At 40.1% G+C, this 26,589-nt stretch overlaps 1 protein-coding gene across 1 annotated transcript in view; it reads left to right on the top strand.

Moving 5' to 3' along the window:
* Wdr11 (WD repeat domain 11) overlaps nucleotides 1-26,589 on the top strand; it is a 45,916-nt gene that overhangs the window by 6,459 nt on the left and 12,868 nt on the right. Inside the window, exons 4-16 of the mRNA XM_028769414.1 lie at nucleotides 866-1,039; nucleotides 3,439-3,625; nucleotides 5,448-5,613; nucleotides 6,057-6,171; nucleotides 6,885-7,080; nucleotides 7,363-7,466; nucleotides 10,764-10,940; nucleotides 11,835-11,919; nucleotides 16,750-16,856; nucleotides 19,405-19,480; nucleotides 22,015-22,123; nucleotides 23,422-23,546; nucleotides 23,923-24,070. Of these exons, the coding sequence (XP_028625247.1) occupies nucleotides 866-1,039; nucleotides 3,439-3,625; nucleotides 5,448-5,613; nucleotides 6,057-6,171; nucleotides 6,885-7,080; nucleotides 7,363-7,466; nucleotides 10,764-10,940; nucleotides 11,835-11,919; nucleotides 16,750-16,856; nucleotides 19,405-19,480; nucleotides 22,015-22,123; nucleotides 23,422-23,546; nucleotides 23,923-24,070 (1,769 nt within the window). The remainder of the gene's footprint in view (nucleotides 1-865; nucleotides 1,040-3,438; nucleotides 3,626-5,447; nucleotides 5,614-6,056; nucleotides 6,172-6,884; nucleotides 7,081-7,362; nucleotides 7,467-10,763; nucleotides 10,941-11,834; nucleotides 11,920-16,749; nucleotides 16,857-19,404; nucleotides 19,481-22,014; nucleotides 22,124-23,421; nucleotides 23,547-23,922; nucleotides 24,071-26,589) is intronic.

Below are 26,589 nucleotides of genomic sequence, written 5' to 3'. Positions count from 1 at the left end.
TTTTTTTCTTTTAGTGTTATTCTTTTAAAATTATTACAGTGTTCTTTAGACAAGTGTTTGAGAAGGTCTCCTGCTTGGCTGGGAAAAAATATGCATATGTGAGGGATATGGGGAATGTGAGGAGGTGGATTCGGTGTATATGTATATAAAGGACTATGCCTGCAATGTGAAGGACAGAGGACAATTCCAGGTCAGGCCTTAGGTGCCTTCTACCTTTCATTTGAGACAGTGTCTCTGGTTGGCCCAGAACTTTATCACACAAGCTGGGCCTGTGCTTCTGGCGATCATCTTGTCTCTGCCCCTATCTAGCCATAACAATGCTACTATTTCAGGTATGTGCAACTGTGCTGGCTCTTTACATAGGCTCTGGTGATCTGAATTCAAGTCCCCATATGTGAAGGACAAGCACTTTAACTACTGAACTATCTCTCCAGCCCTGAATAATTTTCAACTGATGATTTTAAAAATATCTATTGAGTTCTTAACTGTACACTAAGTACTAAGCAACATTGTTGTTCTAAGATACTGTTTTTGAAAAATCATGAAAAGTGCTATCAAGTAACTTCACAAAGCATTAATGAAGTAAGGTATCTTGGCCATGTGTAGGGAAGTCTCAGATCCTGAGTTTATGGTTTCAGGTAATGAACATTGAATATTTTCTTTAAAAGTAATATCTCAGGATAATTTAGATGTGAAACAACCAACTTGATTTTATGTAAAATTAGACTGATAGTCTATATAAATGACATTTGGGGAGGTATTGGATTTTAAGAGTTATACACTCTGGCCACCTTGTCCTTGATACTTTTCAGACATTTTGGAGTGATGTCCTGTGGTTTTGCCCTTACCTTTCTGGTCTTTGCAGATGTGCAGTGGCTGTGGAATCAGGATGCTTCCCGAGACTTACTGCTTGCTATCCACCCACCAAATTACATCGTGCTCTGGAATGCAGACACTGGCACCAAACTCTGGAAGAAGAGCTATGCAGATAACATCCTTTCTTTTTCTTTTGACCCTTTTGATCCTTCACATTTAACTTGTAAGTAATAATTATTTGTAGAAAGTAAGTTATAGGAGGTAATAAAAATAAGGTTAGTGTTACATACACAAATACATACATTATATGTCCCCAGTAACTTAAAAATGAACACCATTCAGAAGCACAGCACATCTCCATAAAGCTACAGTTCCTAATCTGCATACTGACTCATAACCCCATGCTGTTTCAGGTACTTCATTGTTTGAAATGTATGGAAGCAAGCCTTGCACACATTGAATTCAAGGCTGAATGAATAGTGTTGGCCTAGCTTAGGACAGAGAGCTACTGCATTATTCTATTTCAGACTTAAGTAGACTTTGTTTAAAGAACTTGAATCAGGGATTTCATTTAATCTGTAGCCTGAGTTCTTGCTTTTATAACTAACAGTCCAAATAATGCTATTTCATATAAAAGACAAATTAAGCTTGAGAGAAATTTTTTTGCAGAAGTGGTTTTTTTTTGCCAACATTTTGTGATTTGTGTGTCAAATGATCTAAAAATAAGATTTGTTTTTGACAGAGTTTTGTGTAGTTTTATTATTTAGAAAATATTCTTTATGCAGTGATTCAACAGATGCTGCTTTAGCTAGTGTTACTGCTCTGGGAACCAAGATGGAGTTTCCCAACTTCATGGAGTTAGTGTTCAAGTAAGAGGCAGTCAGACTATAAACTGAATGAATAAGTTTATAAGTTGTAGTGTTTTAAGAGATGTTAAGTGGGGGCTGGAGGAATGACTCTGCAGTTAAAAAGGTGTACTGTTGTAGCAGAGGACCACCCTAGCTTGGTTCCTGGCACTCATGTTGGGTAGCTCACAACCTGTAATTCCAGCTTCATAGGATTCAGCAACTGCACTCACATGGTACACACACACACACATGCACACACACTCAAACTAAGTCTTTAGGTCAAAGATATTAAGAAGGTAAAATCAGATGAGGGAGATGAGAAGACTAGGGACTAAGAGCTGTCAAGTTATATTATGTTAATGTCCAGAACAAGCTTTATTTTAGTAATGATCAGAGGCTTGAGGGAGGCAAAGGAATGGCTGTGGTTTATAGTATTTTCCCTGGATTTGAGTGTTTCAAAATTCTGATTTTATCTAGCAGTATTTATTGATGGAGGCAGTGTGTGTATCTATGTTGAAAGAAAGAAAATTAAAAGTTTAAGTGGGGACCATAGCTATAAAAAGTCGATACATTGCATTCAGGCCTGTCTATGTATGCTTGTACACATACTTATTGGTTTGCTGACAAATTCAGGGCTGTAGGACACAGTCAGAGGCCGGTTCATTATAGTCACTGAGGGACAATGACATGAATGAAGGAAACCAGTGAGACTTTGGAGGATGAATTCCGGAACCTACAGGGAGACAAGGAGTTTACTTTGTTAACGGTGTATCTCTGGATTAGGCTGCTGGAGGTACTGTGTTTGTACACATGTGTGTATTATGTTTTTGAGAAAAGGGCTCCAGATTGTCCTCAAACCCATGATCCCTTGCCTTAGTGATTGATCTCTTGACTGCTGGGATTTCCTACTTTTCAAGTGTCAGCTGCTCTATTGTTTTGTGTTTAAACTGCACTTAAAGTGCCAGACTTACCATAACATTGCTTGGATCCCTGTGCCTACAGCAGCTTCACTGATGTCAGGATCGTATACAGGTGCAGTTCCCTGCCATCTACCTAGTGTTGGCCAGCGTGTGGGGTCGATGGTATTTCTAAGTCATAAGAATGCATAAGTTGTGACTCTAAATATGGTGCTGACATACCTCTGTTTCATGGACAGGAAGTGTCCATTGACATTCTGCTTTATATGTGAGTGCATATGTGCATACATGTGTATGCATTTGTGTGTGTGTGTGTGTGTGTGTGTGTGTGTGTAAGATTAGGTATAGACACATACAGATACAAAGAGTTCTTTTTTCAGGGTGATGTTTGAGAAGAAAAAAATACGTATTAGACTGAGCAGCTCAAAGTAGTCATGAACATTTAGTATCATTAAATCAGATGTTTGAGCCTGGCTAATGGTAACACCCAGTTTCGTACATGTGCTAGTTCCCTACGTGAATTGCACATTCTGAAAAATGCTTGGATTTTGAAAGTATGAGATATAACAGGAAGGAAAGTCTATACAAAGAAGTTTTTCTGAAATAACCAGCCTTTGTTAATATGCCAAGAATCTCACAATAGCTTTTGAATATAAGATGTAGTTGAGAAGCTCAGCTTGGAGGTTTCTGATGAATTGTAGTGGACCATCTGTGTGAGCTAGCATTACACTGTGTTAGGGATATAGCATTGCCAGCTCATACTGAAAGCTTCCTTATCTTGATTTCATGGGTCAGAGCGGAGCTGTGTGCTACTCAGCTAAGTTGTAATCAGAGTTCTTCTGCCTCCCTCTGTGTAGTACTCACCAGCGAGGGCATCGTTTTCATCTCAGACTTCTCTCCATCCAAGCCTCCCTCTGGCCCTGGGAAAAAAGTGTACATCTCTAGCCCACACTCCAGCCCAGCTCATAACAAGCTGGCTCCAGCCACGGGAGCCAAGAAGGCTCTTAATAAAGTGAAGATTTTAATCACTCAGGAGAAACCTAGGTGAGTATGAGGGTAAGACTGACTAGAGCACGCAACGCTCCTCCCTCACTTCTGAGAACCATCATTTTCATGAACTTTCTCTTTCATCTCACCTTTTCTCTTCTACTCATTTTGGATTTAGTAAAGGAGGAGTCCTTTTTGTCCCTTCCCCTGCATTCAGGGTCCTCTTCATTCCGCTAGTGTTGGACTTCCTCACTGAAGTTAGATTAAGGTTTATCACTTCCTAATTTAACTTGGGAAAATACGAGGTGATTTTAAAGTCACGGTCCCTGAGCACATGAAGACTGGGGAGTTGGGTTTTTTGCTTTGGTACACTTCCTCACTCACGTGCAGCATCCTCTCCACAGTCAAGAAGAGGTGACCATTTATATGCAAGTGAAGGTACTCGGTGCCCAGCCTGGCTGAGAGCTGGGTGCTGAGGAGGTTCTCACTGAGCAAGCGGATCTTTAGCTTTGTTCAGTTTCCCATCCCAGTCTGTGTGTCAGGGTTCTGAAGTCTCTATAGGCTTACTGTGGAGGTGGGCAGACACAGTGTGTCCATCCAGCACTTAGTGTAGTGCTGCACATGTCACATGCACTCAGAAAGTACTACTGAGGAAACTGCACCTGAGAAAAAAATGTGATGAACTATTTGTGTTTATTACACATAGATTGCTGGCTTTTGCTAAAACTACAATTTTATATATTTTTATAGCTTTAGAAGTGGTTTTGGTATTTGTTTTAAAATAGTCTTCAATATGCTAAGATTATTCTGCTTAGACCAAATAATTAATTGACTTATATGTCATAGGCTTACATGTAAAGGATTGTGCTATGAATACCTTTTAAATTTGTAGATAAATACTGGTTTTGTATATTATGCTGTAGTCTGGTTAAATTTACTGGTGAATTTATCTCAACCCCTATGCTGAGATGGTTTAAGATTGTTATATTTCTGTGGATTCCTTGTCGCAAGCAAATAATGTACTCATGTAGCAGACTTCACAGTTTTGTTGTGCTTGCTGTTTTTTGCCATATGACCTTGAGCATTGGAAGTGTTTCGTTGACCCTTAGGAAAACTGGACTGAATGCTTTCACATCTACTGACCCGTGTAGTCTCTCCAGTCCCTGACATCTGTGCCTTTCTTACTGTACAGGAGAAGGAACTGGGTCCCAATGTCTTTTCAGGCTCACACAGCTTGTGTTGGCTGTTAGGAGGTTAAAGCGATACAGATTTCTCTCTTTCTACTCACCCACTGTAAATTTCCAAAGCTTTCAGTGTAATTATGTCAGAATATTGAATGTTTAATAAAAAGATACTGAAATGAGTCTTGAGACTCTTCAGCAGCTTTTTAAAAAACAGGTTTTATGTTATATTTGCATAGAAGAAACTGGAAGAGATTAACTGTCCTAGTTTGTTTAATGAGGCATTAACCTAAGGGGACAGAGTAGAGGTGGTGCCTGCCCCAGGCCACATGGCTAGCACAGTCCTCTGCTTCCGTGGTGCTTGTTACCCTGAATGCTCTATTTCAATCCCTAGTCTGTATCTCAGCAGTCTAGTACTTCTAATTGCAAAGGGAAAAATAAAACTGTCTTGTGAGTGCCAGTGTAGCCACCGTGTCATCATAGTCAGAAGGCTATGCTGTTTATCTGCTTCAGAGATTTAGAAGCATTGGTGTCCACCTGGCCCATGCATTATTTTTGTTATAATTTGGATTCTGAAAACAACAGGTCTGAGTTTTGGCTGCTGATCCATTTCAGGAAATAGTTGTTCATTCTTGACCATTTTTGTGTGTTTGGGTCTTGATGCTGACATTGGTGCGGTCATCTTTTGTTTTTCTCAGTGCTGAATTTGTAGCTCTCAATGACTGCCTCCAGTTAGCCTATCTGCCTTCAAAAAGGAATCACATGCTGTTGCTCTACCCTCGGGAGATTTTAATCCTTGACCTTGAAGTGAATCAAACTGTTGGCGTGATTGCAATCGAGAGAACTGGCGTTCCCTTTCTGCAGGTATCTACATGGGTCAGCTACGTGCCCCACAGTCACTGATTGGTCAAGCTTATCTAGAAACTGTCCTGACACTGGGTGAAAGCCAAAAACTGTGGTGTATGCTTGTAATCCCATCTCTTAAGAGGCTGAGACAGGAGGATAAACATCAATTCAAGGCCAGTCTGGGCTACATAGTGAGCTCCAGGTCAGCCAAAGTTATTTAGGAAGGCTATCTAAAACATACACACAAAAAAACCCCCAAAACAATAGTTTAACTTATATAAGTGTCAAGGACAAGTTAATTTTAGGTTTGCAAATGAATTTTTAAATTGTTCACTTTGTTAACACTTTATATGTATATGTTTGTGTCTCCTATGTTGTCTATATTTTGTTTATGAGTTTGAGTTTCATGGAATATATTTAATGCTGTTAGGTTTTAAAAACCAACCTGTCTCTGTTTAAAGGTAATACCATGCTCTCAGCGCGATGGCCTGTTTTGCCTTCATGAAAATGGCTGCATAACCTTACGTGTCCGGAGGTCTTACAATAGTATCTGTACTTCTTCAAATGACGAACCAGGTGGGAGCACATTTCACAGACATGTTAATGGTATTTTTCTTCAAAATTGTCTTACAATGCATCACGTGGAATAGTGTTGATGACATCCTAGTCTCTAGAAGGTGTTAGAATGTATTTATACGTGTGACATAGGAGAGTGCAAATGCCCAGTGTCTCCTTTGTACAGGAGAGAGATAACAGTTTGTCATTTCTTTTTGATATAAGCACGGACCAAATCCTCTGCTGTGTTCCTTTACCTTGCACACCTTGACTTTTGAGCTGTGCTAGCTCTCATTGTAAAGCAGCAGAGGTTGGTTAGTCTCCAAGGCACCCAAGTGTTGGGTAGATCTTTTGGGGATATAGATAATGCTTTTGTGCAATGGTGTACTGCATACACATAGACTGAAGAAATGTTATAAAGTCTGTGTTTTCAGACTTCTGCAAAGTATAATCTACTGTGCACTATTTGCTAGTGTTCTTCAAAGCATTGTGCAAAAACTTTAAAAACAAGATATGTGATCATAGAGATTATACTTGCATATAGTTCTTACATGAATTCGATCTACAGTGTGAAGAAGTGAATAATAGTAAACCATGACTCTAGTTTGGGCAGTTTGCACTACTGATGAAATGCCGCCCTTATAGCTGAGCTTATTTACACTGAAACGGGGGCGGGAGGGTAATTTCTGCTGTGCTTCCTCACTGGTGTCTGAAAGAGACAGTTTTCCCTTAAGATCTAGATCCTGTTCAGGAGCTTACCTATGACTTGAGAAGCCAGTGTGATGCAATCAGGGTGACGAAAACTGTCCGTCCCTTCAGTATGGTGTGCTGTCCTGTTAATGAGAATGCAGCTGCCCTCGTAGTAAGCGACGGCAGAGTCATGATATGGGAACTCAAGTCTGCTGTGTGCAGTCGAAATGCACGGAACAGGTGAGGGGATGCATGGGGTGGTTTGGCTGGGGTTGCTGTTTTCTGTTTTAATTACCAGAATCATATAAAACGTGGAGGGCCTTTTTTTTTTTTTTTTTTTAAATAAAGCCATTTTAAAGGACAGAGGCACTAGATCCCTAGGGGATTATATTGCTTCCCTTGTGGCCAAGATTAATAACTGCTGCTATAAAAGAATGCCATGGCCAGGGTTGCTGTTTAAGTACCTGGTGTGTAAAACTGGCTTTACATATGTATAACCTTCTGACTGGTGTATCATTGCAGTAGTTCTGGTGTGTCACCTTTATACTCACCAGTGTCTTTCTGTGGGATTCCTGGAGGAGTGCTACAGAATAAGCTCCCAGACCTTTCCTTGGATAATATGATCGGTAAGCTTGTCTCTCCCCTCTAACTTTCACCTTAGATATTCTTTTTGAAGTGCAAAATTAACAGAGTGACTGACTTGGCAATTACTATAAAGTCAAAGTTAATATTCAGGAAAACTAAAATGTGAAAATATATTTTTTTAATTTTCCCTAAATAAATCACTGGAGTCTAGAATATTTAATCATGAAGGTATGTGATGTGGCTTGGTTAGGCTCTGCAGCTGTTGGATTTAGAAAACTGTATCCTTGAAAGGTTCTGATCTAAATGAAAGAGACTGAAAGAGAGGACCAGGGTACCTGGATTCTGGGTTGAAAGGCTCTGCTCTATGGTCTGTCCCTCCTCAGGGCCTGCATGTGTCCTGACCCACAGCTTGCCATTAATTCCTTGTCTGTCTTCTTTCTCTGCTACTTGTAATTCAAACTCCAGCTCAAGTGTTGTTCTTGGTCTAAGCTTCACTTAGGTGCTCTAATATAGTGGCCCACAGTGTCATACTGTGGGTTAACCTCTCTCTCTTCTAGTAGGTCATAAGTGCTACAGGAATACGATAGTGATTTAATTCTGTATCCCCAGGGCTTATGCTTTGTAGATGTGCAGTGAAGATTCACTGAAGAAGTCAGTTAGCTAAGCACTATTAGAGAAAAGAAAACTTTTTGGTGGGCATTTTCTCTTTTGGAGATTCTTGCTTTCAACAGATATTTATAAATAAAATATCTAGTCATTGCATGATTATGGAGCTAGGATATGAAAGGAAAAACATTGTCAAATGTTATGAAACTTGAAATTGGAAGACTATAATATACCAAGTAATGTTGATATCTAATTGTTTTAAAATTATCAACATGGTTTATAAAGGATTTTCTGCACTGTTACCTTTCCATAATGTAAATGAGAATGGGTATTATCTAGTGACTTGTTTTGTTTAAACCCAGATAACATACTTCAAAGAACATTACATTACTGATCATAGTAATCAGCTGATACTCTCTGTGTGCTTAGTGCTACACTTAGTGCTGTGCCAAGTATATGATGCGTCTTATAGCCCTGCACTATAGTTAATATGCCACCATTTCTGTAGAGATGGGTCCCAGAGAGGATGACAAACATGCCCTTAACCACACAGCAGTAGTTGGGAAGCACATGTAAACCCTGTCTTCCTGGCTCTGGAGAAAGCACTTAACAATAGTCTCCAGTCCTTCGTCCCCCTCTTGTCTGGGGAAGACCCTGACCTTGAAGACTCACGTCATGATTCATCCAGTTGTAGAGTCTTTTGTTCGGTTACACCATCTTTTAGTTCTGCTTATTCTTCCAGACAAATCCCTATGAGGAAGTTTAGACAAACTGAAGTTTTGCAGAATTATTTGATCATTAGCAACTTTCCAAGTTTATTGAATTTTTTGTCTATTTTTAGTATAAAATATTAAAGTACAAAGAATTATGAATGTAAATGAGCAGAACTAATCAGCAGTGTGGAACCCAGATCCAGGCGAGTTTATGTTGTTCATGTGCCCTAGTAATACAGTCACAGTGTTTAAAACCAAAGGTACTGACTGTCAAGCAGTTCGTGATGGTGGAGTTTAAGTGTTAATAAAGATTCATCACTTGAAAATATTTTTTATTATTTTAAATGATTTATTTATCTTTATCTTTATTTTCCATTTTATGTGCATTGGTGTTTTGCCTATGTGTATATCTGTGTGAGGGCATCCAGTGCCCTGGAACTGGAGTTGCAGACAGTTGGGAGATGCTAGAAATTGAACCTAGGTCTTCTGAAAGAACATCCAGTACCCTTAACCACTGAACCAACTCTCCAGCCCACTTGAAAACATTTTAAGCAAACCTTTTAATTAAACTCTTAATTTGAAACTCACCATGTACTTGGCCAAAATGGAAAACAATTCAGTGAAATATAAAGACTGGCTTATGTTTACTGGGCTTCTCATTGAGATCTAAGCTGCCCTACTGTGTGAACTGCCTCTTATGGAAAATGCTTGAGACATGGGACAGTTCCCATCTTCAAGCTAATCCTGGAAGATCTGTCAAACCTCCTTTTTCACAACATTCCACCAGTTGGTGTCAGTTGTATGGCCAATCCCAAGGGGCTGTTTTAACTGGAATAAATTATTTTTTCCTGTAATCGCTCTAGACTTCAGAATGACATTACTAAGTTGATAGCTTCTAAGGATTATACTCACCTGTTCTTAGTAATTGAATCTCACAGTGTATATGTATGTCCTTTATTGTGTACTTTTGGCAAATCCGGTGCATTTTTAGTGAACAGTCTTGATTTTGTTAGTTATTTTACTTACATTTTCTTAGTTTAGAATTTATTGGAATCATTCAACTTGCATAAACAATGCATATGTAATAATGCAACTTAATACTTAATTGCCAAGCCTGTAATCCCAGAACTGTCAAATTTGTAAAATCTCAGAGATAGGGGGAAAGGATCAGCTCAAGGTCATCCTGGGCCACATAGCAAGTTCAAGGTCAGGCAGGCAGCCACCTCAGAAAAATGGTATTTACAGTGGTGCTTTATATCTTGCATATATTTTACCGATATGTTTATTTGTTATTTTACATACTTAAATATACTGTTGTGAACATTTTATAACTGTGATGAAATATTAAGGCTTCTTATTAGAAATTACGAGTTCTTTGGGTGTGTTTTTTTTTATTCTTACTAATTTAATGTGTCTACCCAGTCCCTCTAGCTGAAAAGTAGCCCTGCAGAAAGGCAGTAAGGAGAGGATGTCTTGTAAGCATCTCAGTCTGTAGACAGTGCTATAAGCTAGATCTTCTGCTTTCTTCCTGAAGCCTTTTCTTAGTGCCTTTCTACCAGAGCTCTGTCTGAAGCAATGTTTCTCAGAAGACACAGATCCCTGTGTAGCATGACCCTGGAGTAATCTACTTGGAATCTATTGAAGTAAATCCTTGAATTGTTACTGATGTGACCTGAGATCCATGGCAGCTCTGGAGTTGTTGTCAGCCTGCACAGCCCAGTGGTTCTCAACCTTCCTAATGCTGCCTGCCACCCTATAATACAGTTGCTCATGTTGTGACCCCCCAACCATAAAATTATTTTTGTTGCTACTTCATAACTTTAATTTACTACTGTTATGAATCATAATGTAAAGATCTAAGTTTTCTGATGGTCGTAAGCAACCCCTGTGAAAGGCTTGTTTGCCCCCCCAAAGTGGTTGCCACCCACAGGTTGAGAGCTGCTGCCCTAGATCGATACCAGATACCTTTGTTTTTAGACCTGGTGAGAAGATTCATTTTTGTTTTTTATTACATATCAGGACAAAGTGCAATTGCTGGGGAAGAGCACCCCAAAGGCTCCATTCTGCAGGAAGTGCACCTCAAATTCCTACTGACAGGACTGCTCTCAGGACTCCCTTCCCCTCAGTTTGCCATCCGGATGTGCCCACCATTGACCACAAAAAACATTAAGATGTATCAGCCACTCCTTGCTGTTGGTGAGTACTGGCTTATTCTTTTGTTAAATTCATTTTATAAAATACTTAGGTTCCTGGTTTTGAGAAAGTTCTTTATTCTCTTTGGGGATGGTTTAAAAGAAGAAATGGATTGGGGACATTGCATAAATAATTTCCTTGAAATATTTTTCTATCCTGTTTCCTGTTTTAGTTTTAATTGCAGTGAGCCCATGTGCTTGAGATTATCTCTGTCAGCAAGTTTCTGAAATATCAGGGACAGTCTGAGACAGAAAAGGCTTGAGGCACAGCAATGGCTGTGAGCTGTTGTTTAGGGCAGTGGTAGCAGAAATGCTGACCAGGGACCCAGTGCTGTACCCCATGATTTGTGCGTGTGTTCTCTTCTGACCTCTAAAATTAGATTTCTGTTACTTGTAGTTTAAAGAGGTTCAGTAGCTTAAAAATGTAGGTTCAGTGTTGGGTAAGCAGCTCACGTAAGGTCTGAGCCAGAATTCCTTTAACTTCAGAAGTCACGTTTCACATCATGATATATTGTCTTGTCATTATTTATTTAAAGGAGACAAAACATTATAGAGTACACAGGCTAATTGCTTTTATAATAAACATTCTGAGTTTCCAAAATACCAACTTGCAGATGTAGAAAAGTTCATTGTTATATATATTGATGTATATTTTAAAATCTTATATCTGTGAAGTTAGGTAATATGTTCCTGAGGATACATGTCTCTGAAGTTAGGTAAGATTTCAGAGGACATGAAATTAGTCCTATTTTAATAAGGATGGAAACAGATTTTTCTTCTTTAATCATTTGTTTTTAAGTATATAGTCCGGATCCTTTTGTAGAAGATAAATTTAACAAAAGACTTTGACTGGAGTTGGCACCCCTACTAAATTAGCATTCTTCTATCATTTTGAAAGGTACAAGTAATGGTTCTGTCCTGGTGTACCACCTCACCAGTGGTCTGCTGCACAAGGAGTTAAGTGTCCACTCGTGTGAAGTCAAGTGAGTATGTCTGTGGCACTGAGATTACAAACAGGATGCCAGAAAAACTCTGCTCACTGGGTCTCCTAGGCTTCTCTGCATTGATGTTCTGCAGTGGTGTGTGCTGTGGTGACTAATCGCTGGCATTGGAGTGACAGTTGTGTATCTATCTAGCTAAGGGTTCATTAGGAGTGGGTACTTGTCATCCGCTTTATGAATTTCTCCTATTTCCAGGTTCTTTTCTCACTGGAAATCACTGTTGTCAGGTTTATATAGTTTATTTCTCGGTTTGATTAAGATCTGTCAGGACTGCTCATTTTTAATTGTTAGTTTGAATATCACAGGAAAGGCAGAAACTGAGAAGCATTTATTTGATTTTTGAGATGCAGTCTGTATGTGGGGGCAGTGTGTGGCGAGGCTTCTGTGAGAAGGCCACGTTAGGAGCAGAGAGCCTCTGCATTTGCTTTAGGTGCTGCTTTAGACACACTCCGTCCACAGCTGTATTTTGCTGAATGCAGAACTGTTTCCCTTTTTCCCTGTGAGTGATACATTATAGAAGCTATATGTATGTGCAATGTGCTCAGTGCTTTAATTATCTTCTAATAAAAAGACAAAAAGGTTCTCTGTGTTATACGTTTTATAATTTAGTCTTGTGTACATTGAAAGCCTTAGTGAATCTAGTGAGCATGCTTCAGTGTAATGTTTTCTAGACAGAGCAAGGTTAACCTTTGAGTATTACAGCTGGTGATTATAATAGAAATGTCTTTTAAGACCACTGTCAGTGGCACAGCCTAGGTGACTATTTTTTACTGTCTTAGGTTGTTCCTCTCCAGCATCTCTGCAGATACATTTACATAAATAGTAATATCTTGAAGACATTGGACTTGGGATCGTGCAGCACTGTATCTTTGGCCTCAGGGCCTCCGCTGTCTGTCCTGGCTCTTCTTCCAGTGATCTCTGCAGCTGTCTTCTCTTTCTCTTCCTCTCCTGTATACGTTTCTTCTTACCTGTCTTTCGTTCCTTTTATGGCTGACATCAACCAATCAGAACTGTGCACTGCTACCCAGCCCTTGTTCTAAGAAAATTATATCCTATGTCAGTATGTTGTGTCAGTCATTTCATTGATCCCACCACAACCCTAAATAGTAGGCACTGTCATCTTTCCCAGGGACAGACGAAGAAACTGAGTAATAGAAAGCCTGGGAAAAGGTGGATGGGATTCACTCCTGGCCTCTCAGGCATCAGAGCCTGAGCTCTATATTTGTAGCTCTGGTGTCCTGCTAAGATTGCCCATGGATGGACATGATGGCAACAAATTAAGTGTTGACTGAGTCAAGAATTTGACATGAGCTTCCAGAAGGCCATGTATGTTGTCTCTAGTTTCTGAATCCTGAACTTCAGTAACTGGCTTTTCATGGAGTCAGGGTGTGCATAATGCCACGTGCTTGTACATACATACTGTGGTGTGATTCATGGCCTAGTGATCTTGACACTGTTGAGTACTCTGAGGGATATCCTGCTCACAGAGGAGCTGGGAATGATTATATGCAGATATCCCACTCTTCATACGAACTTCCCTCTTTGTTGACATTTTGAAGATAATTGACTTTATATTCAAAGATGTTACCCAAGAGGATGCTAAAATCCTGCTGTCTTTGTGTTTCAATTAATGCAGTTTAGAATTACAATTAAAACCATTATGAAAATTACACAGATGTGCTATAGCAACTCCTGAACCAATTAGCAATAAACCTAATGTATTCTTGATTTTTCATATGCAGATTAAGGTTAACTTTTAGATAGTTGCTTCATGTACTTAAATCACATGTAGGTAGACATGCTACCAGGCTCTGTGTAATGACAGTGTGTGGTAAGGGTGTAGGGAAATGATGTTTCAATGTTTCACAAGGGATGTGTCACAGACACTATTGAACATTTTCTGTAAAACTATAGTTGGAGGCTTTGGTGCTTATAACCCAGTGGCAGATACAGAAATTAAAGTGGAATGGTTGACTCTTTTAGAACATTAGTTTATATCTTTGTCCAGAGGGTTGAGTTTAAAACAGTATCCTGGTACTATGAAGAACTTATAAACAGTAGTTTGTATAGACATGAATTGACTCACTATTACTTTGGTTACATTGAATTACTTGTGTGAATTAAAGTGAAGTGATCTCTCTTGTTTACCTGGAGATTTGCAGAACAATCACAGGATTAGAATCTTGCAGGATTCTATGCTCCCTACTTCCTTGAGAAGGAGCTTCTGTGCTGTATGTTCTGTAGATGCCTGGCGTGCTCAGCCTGTGAGCCCGAAGCAATCTGATGATAAATTCAAAGATTACAGTTGTTCCTTGGCTAGGGATTCTACCAAAAAAGATCAGAGAAATCCTAGATCAGGGCTGAGATGCTGTTCTTAGTCCTTCAGATAGTAAGTGTAGAACTAGAGGTAAGCCTGGACAACAGTGTTCTAATCCCAGGGGCAATGTGAAGCTCAGCCGTGCCTGACAGGAGGTTTTAATTCTTTTCTTCTGACAGATAGATAACCCCTTCCTTATCTAATCTACTTTGAATTCCAGTTTGCTTTTACTTTATTTAAGAAGATATAAGCTGCTGCTGTATTCTGTTCAAAAGCAACATGGTCACACTGCCAGATTACAAACAAGCAGCCTCTGCAGGTTCTGCTACAGTTCCTGGGCTGGGACCACTAGTAAGCTAGGCAAGATACCATGGTGCCTCCCTTCAAAGGCACTTCAGGGTCCTGGGTGAGTAGCTCATTGGTAGAGTTCTTACCTCGCACATTTGAGGCCCTGGGTTTAATCCCCAGCCACACACATAACTAGCCTATTGCCTCTTGCGCTGTTACCTTGGTTGGTCAGACTTAGGTCAAATGGCACAGTTTCCAGAGCTGGTCCCTGAGGTCAGAGTGTATGCAGCTTACACAGCTCCTGCTGAGCTCTTTACCATCTCTTTTGCAGTAGGTATTCCAAAATATACTTGGATACTGTCCCTTTTCTGAGAGAATATAAGCTCCAGATGGACAGCGGGTGTGTCTGTCTCATCCGCAGCATCTCACGTAGCCACTGGCATTATTGGGTACTTAATGGAGTCATTTTAAAGATAATGGATGAGAAGTGGGAAGGCAGATTGCCAGTGCTCAGAACTACTGACACCACCATACCAAGTGTAATTACGAATTAGTGAGTTGATAGTGCCTGCAGCAGGACTTGGAAAATGGTCTTAGGGAATCTCTAGGCAAACATCTGCTTGAACTTTTCTAGTGATTGACCCAGTTGTATGAGAATCAGTGTGGGTGTACTTATTTAAAATAGGCCTGATGAAGACAACAAGGCTTCAGTTAGTTCCTGACTGATTGTGCTAACCATGAGTGTGATAACAGCTAGCCCCTCTGGTGCCCTCTGTACTATTTCTGTGTAACTAATGAGACTGAGGTGCAGAGGGTAAGTTCTAGAGTCAGTCTCTCCCACTGTGTCTGGAGAACGAAGGTGAGAACTTGAGCCAGGAATGGAAATTTCCAAGTGTGCTCATTCCAAGCAGCCATTAGTCCAGGCATTCGGTACAGCTTTGTTTTGAAATGGTTGTAATCCTAACTACCACAGCTATTGCTACTGCTTCAGCTGCTATTTTTGGCTCTCTATGGATTATCTTGACCTTCTGCAAAAAGACAAGTACATGGGTACACAGGAACCAACGAGGAAAATGCTTGTAGTTAACATAGCAGATAAGAGTGACTGTGGTGTCTTACCCCGGTAATCCCACAGTCTGGAGGCTGAGGCAGGAGAATGACCATGAGTTACATAGTGTGCTTAAGGTCAGCCTGGAATACAGAGCAAGAATATCTCAAAAAGAAAATAAATGACTGCAGGTAAAGTTCTGACGCTAGAGCAGTAAGCTTGGATGAGGCAAATGTCTGATGGCCGGGAAAGCTGCAGACAGGAGCTTATATAGACACAGGAGATGATTGTACTCCTTGGGAAAAAAGCAAGACAGAAACAAAAAGAAGTATCTCATGGAGTCTCGTTATTGCATTAAGATTACTGTAGATCAGAGGTCAATAAAGGTTTTACATAATGGATCAATAATAAAATTTTGAGGCTTAAGAGTTTAGATCCTAAAGCTTCTCACAGCTGCCCACATCTGCCATTGTACTGTGAGAGCAGCCCTAGGCTCTACCATTCGCTTTGCAAAGAGCTGGCCTATGGATACTAATGAACCACTGTAAATGGGACCCAGCTTTAGACTTGGTCCTAGCCAGCTTTTCTACATGGAAGAAAATGTACCACCACTGCTTGTCAGTCCCTCGCAAGCCCCATGTGGACAAGGCATCCATACTGTCCTGTTGGGGAGGCCCTCACTGAGCCCATGGTTTTTCTCTGCATGATGGAACATGTGGAGCTTCTGTCTCCTCCATCTGAAAGCTGAAGGCAGGTTCTTTGCTCCATCAAATTTTGCTCTAGTTTTGCAACTGAGAATTTTGATAACATTCCTAGCAGTCACTTTAAGGATTCATCTCTGAATGTTTCTGTGCTGCTTGCTTTAAACAGTTAGGTTCTTAAAAATTGCTGTGAAGTGTTTTTCCCTAGCTAGATTTTAGTATCCATTTTAACGGTGGTATGGATTCTGATAACTATCTTGTCATTACACTTGGATATAAAATTTTAATTAGAACAAATTTCACATATGTCAGAGTATGCATAAATGTAGCCTGAAAGGGTAGGAATAATATTTTAAGTTATATTATGTAATAAAATGAGGCCTTAGGAAAACCCTAACTTTTCAAATAAACTTTCCAAATGAGAAGGAATACAAAACTAAAATGTGTTTGCTTTCTAGGGGTATTGAATGGACAAGCTTGACCAGTTTCCTTTCTTTTGCTGCTTCAACCCCAAACAACATGGGGTTAGTAAGAAATGAACTTCAGCTGGTTGATCTCCCAACAGGTTGGTGTCTTACCCTCCTGCGAGGTTGTGGTGGTGTATCATGCTGATGGGAGACACTGCTTGCATAAAATGCCCTCAGAGCATTTTCTTTTGCCTTGGTGTGTGTTCTTACATCCTGTTTACTTTCTCTAGTTCTGTAATAATTGCCCTAGAAAAGCCACAACACTGTTTCTATGTGCACACCACTAGTGTAGCACAGGTAAGTGGAAAACCATTAGCTGAACTCACAGATGCAGGACAGAAGGTGGGGGCCAGTCTTCCTTTGCACAGTGTTTTATGGATAGCAGCTTTCATGTAGAGGTCAGAGGACAACTCCTGGGAGCCAGTCCTCTCCTTTAGCCATGTCGGCTCCTGAGGTTGAAGTCAGTGCAAGGGACTGTACCCACTGAGCTGGTTCACTGGCTCTCTAAAAGATCAGTTTTAAGCTTTTTCTGTGGTTGCAGATTTTAGGTCCTCTGCTTAGAATTTGGACCATTGTAGGAAGCCTTCAAAAATTATAAAGGTTAGTGATGATTTTTAAATGCTCAAATCTAAAATTTTTGATAGCTACAGGTTGACTGAATTAGGAAACATATGAAGTCTTTGCAGTAGAAAACGTTCCAGGGTAGGGATGTAGCTTCAGTCATACAGTGCTTGCCTTAGCTTGTGGAAGCCATAAGTTCTAGCACCAGCACCACACAAACTGGAAGTGATCCCAGCACTCAGGAAGAGGAAGATGCAACATACTCAGCTACATAACAAGTTCAAGGACAGCCTAGGACATGTGAGCTCTGTCTCATAATTGAAAAGGGGGAGGACAGGGTTCTTAATCTGGGAAATGGCTCAGCAGGTAGCCCAAGAGGTAGAGGAGGAGAACTGACCCCCACAGGTATTTTTCTGACATCTGTGTGTGAACACTCACAAAATCACAGACTCAATAAATAACTAAATGTAATAGAAAAGAAAGCATTCTGGTAAAACAACTCACTTAGAATTATTTACAACACAGAACCTAATGAACTTCAGGAATGAAGAACTTTATAATAGCACATGAATTTTAAAGACAGTGATTTCAAATATGTGAGTTCCTGCAAAATAATACCATAGCTGAGCATGGTGGCCAGATCCCATTGAGTTCCAGGCTAGCCAGAACTATATAGTGAGAACCTGTCTCAAACAAAACACCCAACCAACCAAATAAGAAAACGAGTAAAATCAATATATGCAGATGATTTTAAGTAATAATAATAATGTGTAGGAATAGCAAGTGTTTGGATGTTTTCTGTACGTAGTTGGTGTTAACTTAAAGAATCAGCCATGCCCATATTCCAGTGTTGCTATAATATCAGAAAGTGAGCTGCCCAGAGACTGAAGGTCCTGGGTTCCTGCTTCATTACGTATGACGTATGACGTATGACGGCTCTGACTTTCTCTCAAGCAATGTCCTATCCCAGAGTTTGAGCAAGACTATGATTAGTTATACACTGTTTTAAAAATCTCCATTCGTTTTCCTCAGCAGGACTGTTGTTTAATTTAGAATCTTTCTTGCAGGTTTCTCTAGTCTATAATAATTAACAGTTGTTGATTTTCTGAAGAGAGAAGTGTGAGCACTCACCTTGTAGCTTTTTGTAGCTAGAAGCTCTAGCCCAGTGGTTCTCAGCCTTCCTAGTGCTGCAGCCTTTAATACAGTTCCTCATACTCTGGTGACCATAAAATTATTTCGTTGCTACTTCATAACTGTAGTTTTGCTACTGTTATGAATCATAATGTAGATACCTGTGTTTCCCTGTGAAAAGGTCATTCTTGCCTGCAGTTGAGAACCACTGCCCTAGAGGTTAGTAGACTAGCAGATTCTAGAAAGGCTCATTTTTGGAGCATAGATTGCACTTGCTGCCTGCAGGAGCAGGGGTGTGTAGGTGTGTTCAGTTGTTTTTCACCTGTTATGTTCTCTCTTTAATTAAATATAAGTAAAAATCTCACAAGATATTAAAATATATTTGTTAAAATGAAAGGTAGACTTTTTTTATTTATGAAAACTTCTTTTTTGGCCCTTACCTACTATGGATTATAGTTGTAACTCCCAAGTTTCACTCAGAAAGACATTTTGGTAGTAATTAATGTGCCCAAATATTTCATTTAATACTTTGCACATAGGATAAGAAATCTTCAGTATTCATTTCAAAAGTCTTTTTTCTCCCAACTAATCAGTACTTGAAAACATGGGTGTGTCTCCTATGACTTTAAATGCACAATGTATTGCTGCCAGACCACAGATGTCTAAAGTTTTAGACAGCAGTATCTCTTAAGTTTCTAAAATTGAATTACAGAATTGAAGAAACTATAAAACATTAAAATACCTTTTTATGTTTATAAAATATTTGGATATAAGTAACATTTTTGTTTCTTTTTCATATTTTAAGAATATTTTAAATTGAATTATTAGAACTGGCTTTGAAGCAAAGAACTGAGCAACCAAGAGGCAGAGGGCGTGGCTGGCAGCGTCAGGTGGTAGGGCTTCTTGTTCTTTTATGTGATGCATGCCGTTCACCTTCTCATTTCTCAATTAAAGGGAGGAGCACCGCTTTTCGTGGTGACCGGGGCAATGATGAATCACCCATTGAAATGATCAAAGTGTCTCATTTGAAGTAAGTGTCAACCTGTACCTCTATGGTTATATCTCAGGGGCATCCCACAGCTGCTTTTTTAACTTTTAAGAAAGTAGGGACACGCTCAATATTCCTGAAATCTGTTAGTAACAGCAAATAGTTACATGTGTTTATATCAAAAAGCAGAGCTTGATCACAGATGTGAGACAGCTAGAGATGCTCTGTTCTTTGCCTCTCCCTCACCTCCCTTCCTTGTTTTTACTAGTCCTATTTTACATGCATTCTCCCTTGGAACAAATTTGTACGTAAAGAAAATGAGAACTTTCACAATAATCCCACACTCAAAAGGTCACAAGACTTACGGTACAACAGTCTTTATCAAGAAAAGCATATTTTATCAATTCATAAAATTGGTTATGCTGGCGTCTGAAAGGAGGTAACCTCAATGGAGAAATGCCTCCATAAGATCCAGCTGAAGGGCATTTTCTTAATTAGTGATTGATGAGGGGCCCAGCTCATTGTGGGTGGAACCATCCTTGGGCTGGTGGTCCTGGGTTCTATAAGAAAGCAAGCCACAGGGAGCAAGACAGTAAGTAGCATCTCTCCAGAACCTCTGCATCAGCTCCTACCTCCAGGTTCCCCAACACACACACACAACCCCCATTTGAGTTCCTGCCCTGACTTCTTTGATGATGAACAGTGATATGGAAGTGTAAGCCAAACAAACCCTTTCCTCTCCAACTTGCTTTTGGTCATGGTGTTTCATCACAGTGATAGAAGCCTTAACTAAAGCACTAATCTCATAAAACATTAATCTCATAACATGTTAAATTCGTCCCAAAGTCATATCATTTTAGAAAACAGTTGAAAGTGATTGCAGTTAATAGCAACGTATCTTGGGATTTCCATATCAATTTTAGAAGCAGCTTGTCGGTTTTACCCAAAACACCTTCCAGAGATTTTGATCTGAGTATCAAACTGGGGAAGAACAGACATTTTAGCAAATTTTGACATCATGACTGTGGCACATACCATCACCTATTTATGTCTTCTTTGTCCAGGAATATTATATACTTTTCAATATAGTATTACATGCAGTAATGTATATGATTCCGTATGTAAGTCTTTGCATGTCATTAAATATTTTGTATCTTCTATAATCTGTTATAAGTGGATTTTATCTCAGTTTTCAATATTTATTGTATACTGAAATTACAGTGAAGTTTCTGATGGTGATCTTGAATCTAAGCTGAGTTAGTCTGGTAATGTCTTTGTTAGTCTCTTAGAAGTCTCTGTAGATAGTCGTGTTTGCTTATAAAGCTACTTCTGATCTCCCCTCATCTCCAGGCCATTTGTTTCTGTGTTGCACTGAGTAGGGCTGCTGGTAAATGTTGATGCTAGTGAGAGCTTTCCTCCCACAGGGCCTATACTCTTGATGCAGTGTATTTTCATATTAGTTCTTGTCTTCCGATCTTATTCCCTCAGCATATTTATATATTTGGGCACCCCCTCCCCTGATGATATACCTTTTTGTTATTTTCTAGTTCTTCGTAGGCAGAGAGCATGTTTTATGTTATTTCAGACTTTGGAGATTTAGTGTGATTTGTCAAATGACTCAGTATCTGATCTATCTTAATGTCTCCTGTGACTTGAAAAGCTGTTGTTGTTACAGTCTTCTGTGTGCTGGTTCTACTTGCTTACTGAGTCTGCTGTGTCCTTGCTAGTTCTCTGTTAAGGTTATTCTGTGTACTTCTGAGAGTTCTGTGTGTGCTGACTTCCCTACCTTAGTTACGGGCTCATTTTCTCTTGAAGCACTCAAGTACTTGTGGTAGACAGTCTGTGTTCGTAATTAGGCACACATAAGAGCAGTGTTGTCCTGGTTATTTTTTAATCATTAGGAAAGATCCTTACTCTTGAGTATGCTACAGTTGGAAATAAGTCTGGATAGTCTATTGGAATAGCCAGTCTAGTTTGATTAGTATTTATAAATCCTTATGTGTAGACTCTACCATGTCTTCATGCTCTTCATGGTTCCCCTCTAGACAGTGCATACTGAGGAGTTCGCCCTGTACCTATTTGTTTAAGGGGTACTCAGACCCTTTAGCAGCTCAACTCAGCCCTAGCTTCATCTCCGTTGTAGGCTCTTGGAAAATGCCCTTCATTGCCGGTTTCTCCTTCCCAAAACTTACCTCACCATTTCAGTGGAGTTGGCAGCTTCCTGCATTATATTTTGTTTCTGATCATTTTTCACTAAAACTGCATCCAAGTCTGTATCTGTTGTGTTTCCCATTAATGTGGACTAGTCAGTGTTGATCTTGCCCTTAGCCCTCTGTAAATTCATGCCTGCCCCCCAACTTGTCAAGAGTTCTGACAATCTCAGCTCCTCGGTGATACATATTAAATGTAACTTTGAACATGACTTGTGATGGGGTCTGAATGTTAGTTTAATTGTTTATGTATGGGACATGCTGTCTGAGTCCCACCCTCTCAGCTTAGTAACTAATTCATGACTATTTTTTTGTTGTAAAAAGAGATCTTTTTGATAAATTTTATTTTTTGGTTGTTTCTTTTAGACAGTATTTGGCAGTTGTTTTCAAAGATAAGCCCCTGGAATTATGGGATATTAGAACTTGCACTCTTCTTAGAGAAATGTCTAAAAGCTTCCCTGCGATAACTGCATTGGTAAGTCACACCCACGAGCTGACTCTCTTGGGTACTGATTTATGTGGTGGCTACTTTTCAGTAGGTTGAATTAACATCATTCCTGCCGTTACTTTTTCTTATTAAAATGTATTAATGTTTGGGGTATCTTGAGGAACATAAATATATTTATGAAAGAAGGTGGACTTTAATCATTTTGGAAGTAAAAACACATAAAGTTGGTCATGATATTTGTTATTAGTAACTTTTAAAAGCCATAGAAATAAAACCAATGTCCAGTTGACAGAAGAAGAGGAAATGGATCAACATCAGAAAGAGTTCAGAACTGACCTGTGGATATTTGGGGTCCAAATACACAATATATAGTATTTGCAAATCAAAGAGAATAGTCAGACCATTTAGTAGTTAGTGTAAGGAAAAAGTCTCACCTTTTATTTTTTAAGTTGACTACAAGTACTCATTGTATGTTAAGCACAACCCCCTCCCTTTTCCCTTGGACCTCTCACTAGTCCCCTTTGTCCCTCTAGACAAAAGTTATTCAGCTTTAGTGAAGGAAAATAAAAAGAATAAGAAACAGGGTGGTATGTAACACAGCACTGTTTATATAAGTTAAAGTCTCATGCATTTGAGAATTGGCCACGCCCTGATATCCCAGCACTGCAAAGGCAGAAGGAAGAGGACAGCACATTCCATACAGCCTAAGCAAGACAGCAGAAGAAAGGAAGACTGTGTTAGAAGTATCCACATGTGCAGTAGCTTAATGCTCATAACTTTTATATGAAAGGACTGGAGACATAGCTCAACAGAGTACTAACTGCTTTTCCAGAGGACGGGGGCTCAATTTCCAGCATCCATGTGGTGGCTCTCAACTCAGTCTCACTTATGCATGTGGTGCACAGACATATACAAGCAAAACTCACACACACACACACACACACACACACACACACATACACACACACACACACACACACACACAAATTAAACCTTAAAAGAGAACTTTTACATGACAATATTGGATTAAGCTCATTAGAATAGGCGGAGGCGTGAGAATAATTACAGAGGTGAGCAGCTGTGTGAGCATCTATGTCTGAGAACGGGCCTGATGGACGAGCTTGATTCCCTAATCCTGCATGGGTGGGAATGCACAGGACTGCAGTGGAATTCGGGAAAGCATGAACACCTCTTTCCTAGAAGGTTGCCAATAAATGATGTCCTTGCTTGAAACCAGTTGTGTACTGATCACAAGTAGCTGTGCCCAGCTGCTCTAAGCAGGTTTTCATGAAAGAGAGCCTGGCATGTCTGTCTCTGCTGTGCAGGAGTGGTCACCATCTCACAACCTGAAGAGCCTGAGAAAGAAGCAGCTTGCCACCCGGGAGGCCATGGCCCGACAGACTGTGGTCTCAGATGCAGAGCTGGGTGCTGTTGAATCATCTGTGATCAGGTACTAGGTCCTATCCCCTGTCGGTGCACCTTTGTGCTGCCTGTGTCCTGGCAGAGAACCTGGCAGACCCAGATGACTAAAGCTCAGTTTTGTTGTCCCTGTGCTCAGTGTTGTCAGTAAAATGCAGTGCTGCTAAGCTGTCAGTGACATGCGTGTGATCAAGTCAGCACCTTTAGCTGAAACACAAAGGAACACTGATATGGACAGAGACAGTCAGTCACCTTCACAGAAAATGAACTGGGAATTCTGGGAACACCCAAGAGGTGTTTAAATGTTCTTGGACTGCCTGTTATGCAGTCTGTAAATGCATCCATACAGTGGGTAGTAATGGGTGTCACTCTAGGGAAAAAAAATTATCTTTCTTCTCTACCTTAAGTTTATTACAGGAAGCAGAAAGTAAGTCTGAACTCAGTCAGAACATCTCCGCTCGGGAGCATTTTGTGTTTACTGACAACGATGGCCAAGTTTATCATCTCACTGTTGAAGGAAATTCTGTGAAAGACAGTGCTCGGATTCCACCAGATGTGAGTGTCATCCTCAAGTATATCTCTATCAAGAGTGTGACCAGGGATCTTGTTTATCCATATCCAGGAAAGACATAGTTAAGCCTAATAAAATAAATGTTACTGTTCGAGGAGAAGTCACTGCAGATTGAACTGGTCTTTATCAAGTTCATATACTGCAAAGCCACATAGCCACTGTGATCCTAGACGACATGTGCTGTCCCTTCTTACCACGATGGCAGTCCACAGGAATTATCTCAGGTTACTTATGTCATGAGGACAGGAAGGGACAAGAAGACTCGGCTGAGTCATGGCGGCCATCCTGTTTCTATTCTATGCATTTCCATTGGTTAGTATGAAATAATTAGAATTAGATTGTAAGTGTAGTGGTATTAATATTCACTTATTTGTAGGTATCTTTTTTGGCCTTGTGTAATCAATTATAGTTAATAATTGACATCAGCATGCATCTTACAGATTGCTCTTAATAGATGAATTAATAAACCATTAACTAATATGGATTATAATTAAATGGAGGCATTAAAAAGGATTTCAAACAATGCATATTTAATTAAAAATTTCATCTAAGAATAGATGTCCTAGTAGAAAGCCGATTCTCATATTTAAAGTGTCTCAGTAAGGATCTTGACTAGCTGAGCCATTTAAAGTTAAATGGGGCAGAGAGACGATCTCAGTGAGGATCTCTGTTGCTGTGTGATAACCGCCATGGCTGTAGCTATGGGAAGAAAGGGCTTCTGTCATCCTCCACCTCTCAGGTCACACTCAGTATTACCACTGAGGGAAGTCAGGGCAAGAGCTGAAGCAGAGGCCGTGAAGGAATGATGCTTACTAGCTTGTTCTCTATGACTTGCTCTGCCTGCGTACTTACACATCCCAGGACCCCCTGGCCAGGGATGGCCCTGCCCACAGTGAGCTGGGACATACCACGTCAATAAAGAAAATTCATCCCAGGCCAGTCTGCTGGAGCCTTGTTCTCAGATGAGGTTCCCTCATCACAGATGACCTTCTCCTGGGTTTTCACAAAAACTAGCCATCATGTGTATCCACTCCAGGGTGGTGCTATCATGTGGCTTTTTAAAGTCAAAGCTGTGGGTAGTGGAGCCAAGTGATTCTTCAAGTACTTCTTGTATCACCTCCTGTCTTGGCAACTGCGTTCTCATCAGGTGAGTGAGTTAGGAGAGCCAGCCAGGTCGTATGGCCTACTTTCAGAAGTGATGCCCTGTCACGTTCGCAGTCTGCTGTTGGTCCTTGGATCAGTCCTGATTTATTATGGGAAGTGACTACCAAGGCCTTTGAATGGATAAGGGATCTTTTGAGGCTAGTTACCAAGTCTCTCCTATTAACAAAGAAATGAAGGTATTCATTTAAAACCATTATTCTAAAATCAAAGTTAACATCATAATCTTTTCATATTATAGCATAGAATAAGTCATATCTAAGACAGTAATAACTTTTTGAGTATATCTGATATTGCTTACATTTTTAACATGAATGTGGGAAGTTGATGTTTGATGTTTATAATAAGAAAGTAACTTTAAATGTATACAAAGAAAAGCTGTTGTAACTCTGCTAAAGGTTAGGAGACCCATTTGCAACCCTTACATCCACATAGCTCCTCCTGTAGGACTGCAAGAAAGATGTTCTCTAGACTCTTAGAGAGTCACCTTTGGTCTCTTCACTTTCCAGTTGCTTCACACTGAGTCCTTTCTTTCCAGCATATAGATCCCAGGTTTCAAACTTGGGTTGTCAGGCTTGGTGCTTTACCATCCAGGCATTGGTCCTCTCTGGACATGGCTGCTCTTACAAATGCCTTCTCAGGGCAGCCACAGTGCACAGCTCAGAAGGCAGCACCTCTATTCTGTGGGGTCATGAAGTCAGGAAACAGGGACTCTCTTTATTCCGCTGAATTCTTTAGTTTCAAATGAATGCAAATCTTTGAAGGAATAACTGTTAGTAAGCATGCCGCCTCCAGTGGAACTGGTTTATGTTTAGAGGAGGGATTGATATCTATATACTATGTGTGAATTGACTTTGGTTTGTTATTCTTTCCAAAGCTGACATTTTTCCAGTGACTGTAATATAGTATGTAGGAAAAAAAAGGGTTTTGTTTGTTTCAATCCAGTATTTTCTTTATTGTTCTTTCAAATGCAATGTTCTAAACATTGATGTTGAGCTGAAATTTTCACTCTGGAAGTTGGCCCCCAGAGTATGAAGTATATAAAGTGGTAAAGGAAAGAGAAAGCTCAGCACATTTTAAACTGTGTGTATTTGTGATCCACGGTGGCTGCCTTCATCGTGGAAATGGAAAGAATCAGACAGTGAGTGTCTGCTGTTTGTGCATCCTGCCTGGCATGTGGGCAGCACAGCAGCCACAGCAGTGAGCACGGAGCACTGCAGATGGTATCTATAGAGAGAGAGCCACAGGGGATGCACAGCAGGCCCTCCAGAATCACCTCACCATCCCCACATGGCTCCACTCTCCTCAGCCCTGCAGGAGGGCATCTGCATGTCCACGCAGT

The sequence above is a fragment of the Grammomys surdaster genome, unplaced genomic scaffold, assembly GCF_004785775.1.
Source record: "Grammomys surdaster isolate TR1022 unplaced genomic scaffold, NIH_TR_1.0 192, whole genome shotgun sequence".
Classification (NCBI taxonomy): Eukaryota; Metazoa; Chordata; class Mammalia; order Rodentia; family Muridae; genus Grammomys; species Grammomys surdaster.
Note: the sequence above shows the minus strand (reverse complement) of the source record. Positions and strands in the feature narration are given on the sequence as shown.